At 33.0% G+C, this 6,000-nt stretch overlaps 1 protein-coding gene across 8 annotated transcripts in view; it reads left to right on the forward strand.

Moving 5' to 3' along the window:
- Positions 1–4,425, forward strand: part of BCLAF1 (BCL2 associated transcription factor 1) — a 28,432-nt gene extending 24,007 nt beyond the window's left edge. For all 8 annotated transcript variants that reach the window (XM_037045690.1, XM_037045689.1, XM_037045688.1 and 5 more), the window contains 2 exons: positions 1,533–1,745; positions 1,890–4,425. In XM_037045690.1, the coding sequence (XP_036901585.1) occupies positions 1,533–1,745; positions 1,890–1,895 (219 nt within the window). In that variant the 3' untranslated portion in view covers positions 1,896–4,425. The remainder of the gene's footprint in view (positions 1–1,532; positions 1,746–1,889) is intronic.
- The last annotated feature ends 1,575 nt before the right edge of the window (positions 4,426–6,000 follow it).

Consider the following 6,000-nt stretch of genomic DNA (forward strand, 5'->3'; position numbering starts at 1 on the left):
CAGGGTGGACTAGTTTATCTAGTCTTTTCCTGTCACACAGTGAGCTGGGCACTTTTTACAGACCATCTAGGTTTCCTCAGTGCTCTCTTGTAAAATGAGGAATGGCTACACAGTTTCTGTTAAGATATAAACCTGTGTCTCTCACTAGAAAACCTGTGTGCTTCTTCTCACAAATTTATGGAAAACTGTGTAAATACCACAAAGAAAACACAAACTCTGGAGTTGGTTGTGCTGATAATAAAAGGGAGCCTGTATTAAATGATTGAGTAGGTATTATTTTGAGTGGCAGACTATTTTAAAGTAGTTTATTTCCAGTTTACAGTTAAACTTTATGACACTGAAATTTAAACTTTTGATAGCTACTAAATTTTCTTTATGGAGTCATACATACCTCTAGCTAGTGATATTTCATTGGTTTGGTCAAAACATTGTTAGAAATTGGTAAATGTTCTTTTACATGTGTAACTGCTTTTTAAGTCATGCAAGCAGGAGAGTGATCTGTATTACATGAGTATGCACAAAAGTCATGTTCTGTTTTGGAAAAGGTGCTCGCTCATGTAATATTTGAAAAGAGTTTTAGTGACTTTTGGGCAGTTGACCAGTACTCCATAGGGTATGCAACATAGTTTGCATTTATTCCTGTTTCATACAGGGACATCATTTTGCCTTAGTTCCCATTTGTGTAAGTGGGAAGTAGCAGTTAATGAAATTATATTACAGGAGAACTTTGGCTTTTTGTTTTATATTTTCGGTATAATACTCATCTGCTTGTCCACAAAGTCAAGTACTATTTGATTTTTCAGATTGTTTTGATTAATATAATAATTTGTAATTTGGGAAACATCTTAATTTGGATATAGTTAATGAAAAATTACGGTTGAATTGTAATAGCTACAGTACTTCAGATTGGTGAAGAAAGAAATAAGTTGAGATATTTCTCTAGGGACCATGCCATCATGAACTGGGCTGTGAGATTACCTAGCCAAGAAGATTGATGTGTAATATACATTGATTGAGATTTATATCTCAGGGTTTTAAAATCTTTCTACATGTAAATTATTCATGCCACCTGTTATATTTAGTGTTGATTATGTTGTGATGTTTTTATGACTTGTAACATCTCTATGACTAAGGTAAATTTTTTTTGTAAAAACGTTGGTTATTTTATCACATTGATATGCAGTATAACTTGTAACAAGTAAGCCTAGGTTGAAATCATAATGGAAAGGGAAAAAGTAAAAAATCTAGTAATTGGTGGTAATTTAGCAGTTGATACTCTCCAAAAAATTATCTGAGCAGCTCTTCGTGCTTGGGTTACTAAGCAGTAAAATGTATTACTTGCTTTGACAATAGAAAATTTTTTTTTGAAAAGTTGAGTTTTACTGGTTTTGTTTTATTGTGTTTTAGGACAGTAACAGTTTCATGTACCAAGGCTTCAGAAAGTTAATACCATGACTTACTGGTTTGGGGGTATAAGTCATTTTTCTTGAAGAAAGACATTTCAGTGACAATCGTTTTTAACCTTTCTGTAGCATGACGACAGAGATGATGGTGTGGATTATTGGGCCAAAAGAGGAAGAGGTCGTGGTACTTTTCAACGTGGCAGAGGGCGCTTTAACTTCAAAAAATCAGGTAGCAGTCCAAAATGGACTCATGACAAATACCAAGGGGACGGGATTGTTGAAGATGAAGAAGAGACCATGGAAAATAATGAAGAAAAGAAGGACAGACGCAAAGAAGAAAAGGTAGAAATTTTCAAGTCGTTAGAGGTTCTAACTTTTGTGGGTGTTTGGAGGGCCAGTTGTTTATTTAATTTTAGGAACTGATTATTATGGATCATTTTCACACTCTACACCTTTGCTAATCTTTATCTTCTCTCTTTTTTTTAGGAATAGTAAATCTGAAGTGAGATTGCAACAGAGAGCAGAACTTGCACCCATTGTTGTTTTTTTTTTTACCTGATTTTTGTTTTCAAATAAAGAATGTAAGCATTTTACTTAAATTTTACTGTTTGCAAGTAGTCTATAGAAACTTTGTTTTAAGTCTTCAAAGATCTTGGAAAAATAGTAGATTGTATGTTGAAAATTGTACTGAGATAAAGTAGAAAATTGTTATGTACCCTATTTGTAACTATCAACTTTTAAGAATACTTTTACTGTTTTTGTTACATGCATTGTAATTCTGCTTTGTCTATAAGATATGGTCAAGTACAACTCTGTGAAAGTTCTGATTCTCTTCCCTCCCTGTTGTTAATGTTTATGCTGAAGTAAACGTTAGCTCTACATACAAATTTCTGGACAGAAGTTGTTTATAGAGACTGCACTAATTATTTTAACTGTAACCATTTGTTTTAACATTTTCCTTAATTCAAACACACTACATTGTAGGGTGACTAATTTTTGAAGTGTACCACTGAAAACGTTGTTACTTTGGTAAACTAAGCTAGTTTAACCCTTCAGGAAATGTTTAAGAATACAAGCTAGTAAGATTGCAAAATATGAGGGTTTTTGTTTTTGTTTTTTAACTAACACAAGCAGGGGTGGCCTATAAAAATCACTCTTAGGAGCCTTTACTATTTGGATTTGAAATTCGTTATTCTCTTTCTATTTTTATTTAAAAGTTTGAGTCATGGTCTTAGATAGCAGCTATTCTTTGAGAGAGGAAACTGGTTTGTAATAATACTGCAAATAAAAACCCCATTCCTACCAAATATTTTATTTTTAAAAACAGAACACAACAAAACCTGTTGTTCATGCTAGTATGGAAGAGGATTATCCTGCAGAATAACTTGATACATTAAAAAGATATACCATATTTTATGTCTTACATATTTATTTAAGCTTTTCGATAGCTGAAATACGAGTTTGTTGTCTAATGATAAAAAATAGACGAACAACATAATTGTTCATTAGTAGTATTTTACGTAACTTGTTTTTCAAATGTCAACAATAATAAAAAGTTTCAACAGGAAGTTTGTTGCAGAATTCATCTACCTTGGTTTTTACTTTTTTTCCTTATTTCAATTGCATTTGTAAAATGGCCTTTCCTTTTTTTCTTCCCTAGGGTTCTGTTTTTTAGTTAGATAATTTGAACATGTCAGTTACCTTTATGCTTATGCTGATTGCTCTTAAAGGAATGAAAATCTGAAATAGTAAATCTCAGTGTTACATATGCCTGCTTTATGAGCATTATACAAAAGTAATCAGATTTTATTCAATTAAGTTGTAAATGTCTGCATTAAAAGGAGATAATGCTTACTCTGCTAGTGTAATCTTTTCAAGATCTTAAATGTATGGCCCTTCATTGTCATCTGATGATTTGCAATCTTTCTAGCACCTTGATTGCAGCCGGGGGAATTTGAATTTGCTAAGAGCTATTTGGGGGAGGGGTAGGATGAAAAATAAACCAGTATGTGATGATTTCCCTAAGATCTTTAGTATTGCATGATTTCTCCTGTTAATTTGGCCTTTCTGAAATTGTTAGAGTAGAGGAAATAACTGTCAAAGCAAATATGTATGTAGGATTGATCAGGACATAACTAATATTCTTCCAGTTAGATTAATTACACACTAAAGCAACATGGATTTGATCTCCAGTACATGCGAATTTTCACAACCATTTTCCTTTATACAAGTAAATTTAGCTTTTAAGTTATTTTGTTAAATACCAAATCTATACGCATGACTATGAAGTGCGGTTTTTCTTTTCAACTTAATAGGAAAAAAGGAATTTCCTGAGAAATTATTTAATGGGGAGTGGGAATAAAGCTACCTAAGTCCTACCAACAGGTTTTATTTCCATTGCAAATGCACTGCTTTAACATAGCATATGTAGGATACAGTAACTTTGTTCTTGAAACAAAATTGAGGAAAGAATGTGCTACCAGAATATAATAGGAATGATGATTGTGGATGTTATCTTTTTCAGAACCAAGCATATAAAAAGTAGTGTGTACATATTTTTTTTAACCACAATTTAATTTTATACTTCATGACATATTGTAAAAATCGAATGGTTTCTCTTGTAAAGATAACTTGTTTACAAGTGCCAGAAAATAACTCTTGATAGCTGCATTAACAGATTTCCTGTTGCCTAGAGAAGGAAAATAAAAATGAACCAAGGGGTAGTTCCAAAGCAGATAGCTGTTCAAGAAGGCCATGACTCAGTCTTTAGGTGTGTATACCTTTCAACATCTTAGAATTTTAATATAAAAAGCAAAATATGTTTTTCCAATTTCAGCCAACTTTAAGGAATTACTATTCCTTTTGTCACAGTTAAAATGAAGTGTTGGGAATTAAATAATTTGAGACAAAAATATTACCCAGTAATAATGAATGTAGATGGCTCAACAATTCTTAGTGTGATGTATAATGCAACAGGGACCCTTGTAAATTGTCATATGCCAATAAAAATGTCGTAAGTGGTTGTAGCTGTTTGTTTACCTGATTTTGAGATTATACCTGTGTCTGCTCTATACAACTGATTTTTCTGGCCAGTTTCTAGATGTTAGAATATTAATCAGTCCCTCTTGTAGGAAAATTGCTGGTGTGGTTTGACCTTTTTGGGGGGTGGGGTGGGTAATAAGTACTTTATAAAACTCTTCAAACTCCATTATACTGTTTTCTTCTTTTCTTTGGGAAAACAGGAAATTGTACAGGGGATTATTCCAAGCCATTATTAGAGAACACTGGAATTCCTAGCCTTCGTATTCTTACATTAATACAGGAACTTACATTATGATGGAGAATTTGCATTACTATTTCCAAAAGCATATTAGTCAATAAGTACAAAGCTTTTTAAAAGTTAGTCCTTGTTCACTTTGAGTAGGATTTGGTGTAATTCATACCAAGCCCCTCTTACAAGTTACTTGAAAACGGCCCATTCTGTCAACTTGAAACATTTTCACAGAAATTTGTGTGCTAAGACAAATAGATTTTGTGTAATACAAATGGCAAATTATCTTTCTAAAATTTTTTAGGGAAGTAAAAACTCTGTAGGTATGTTTTAATTTCACTGGGTAATTTTATCCTCATCTGAGGGTGTACTTAGTGACTGCACAGAGAGGGGAAGGGAGGGAGAAAGAGGGAGAGAAACATCAATGTGAAAAACATTGATTTGTTGCATTTTACACTTGAACCAACCAGGGACTGAACCTGCAGTTTAGGCATGTATCCTGTCTGGGTATCAAACCCATGATTCTTAGGTCTACACGACAATGCTCCAACCAATCACAGTGGGCAAGGGTGAATTTTGCTGGATAACTTTATGTTAAGTATGCAATTTTATTAGGCAGATGAAATTAACTTGTCAGGGGATTATATAGTCCCTAAGAGATATTGATACATCCCTTAACAAAATTTTAATCCGTTGTATACATCTAGGGTTTTCAAATATTTTTTTTTCAAATATTTTTAAATATGAATGTCAGGGGTCTAATTGTTTATTGAGATACACATGAAAATTTAGAAATCTTACGTTAATGAAGTTGGAAGTGAACATGGTTGGTTATTACTGTTTCTTAGAATCCAGAAATACATAGAAATTAGTTGTATTCCATTGTCTGGCTCGAGGGCCTTGGCGATTGTGTTGATTTATGAGCTGGGCTTCCTATTTTTCAGAAACATTCCATAATGGTTAATGTGCATCAGTTAAGTGAATGAAACCAAAGTTCATTTAATTGTGCCCTCTTTATGTTACTGTTTCCTTACACTTAAGCCATTAAAAATGGGTCCCAGTGGTTAAAGAAAATGGGCATGAGGATGGCATTTCACCACCACTACTAGGAAAAAAACCCTCAAATAACGTGTTTTAATTATAATCATCTACATAGAATTTTTCCTGAAGATATTTTAGGTGTTTACAATAGTGAGCTGGTTTACAGCACTCTTAAAATGCAGAAGATAATTTTAATTCTTGCAAATAGAAAAGGGTTGGTTGGGCAAGTGGTGGGTTTTAATGTTCTTCCTTAAGAATTGGAATGATTTTTCTCTTGGCTTTGCC

This window comes from Sturnira hondurensis, unplaced genomic scaffold (assembly GCF_014824575.4).
Source record: "Sturnira hondurensis isolate 20B ecotype Veracruz unplaced genomic scaffold, ASM1482457v3 Scaffold0004474, whole genome shotgun sequence".
NCBI lineage: Eukaryota > Metazoa > Chordata > Mammalia > Chiroptera > Phyllostomidae > Sturnira > Sturnira hondurensis.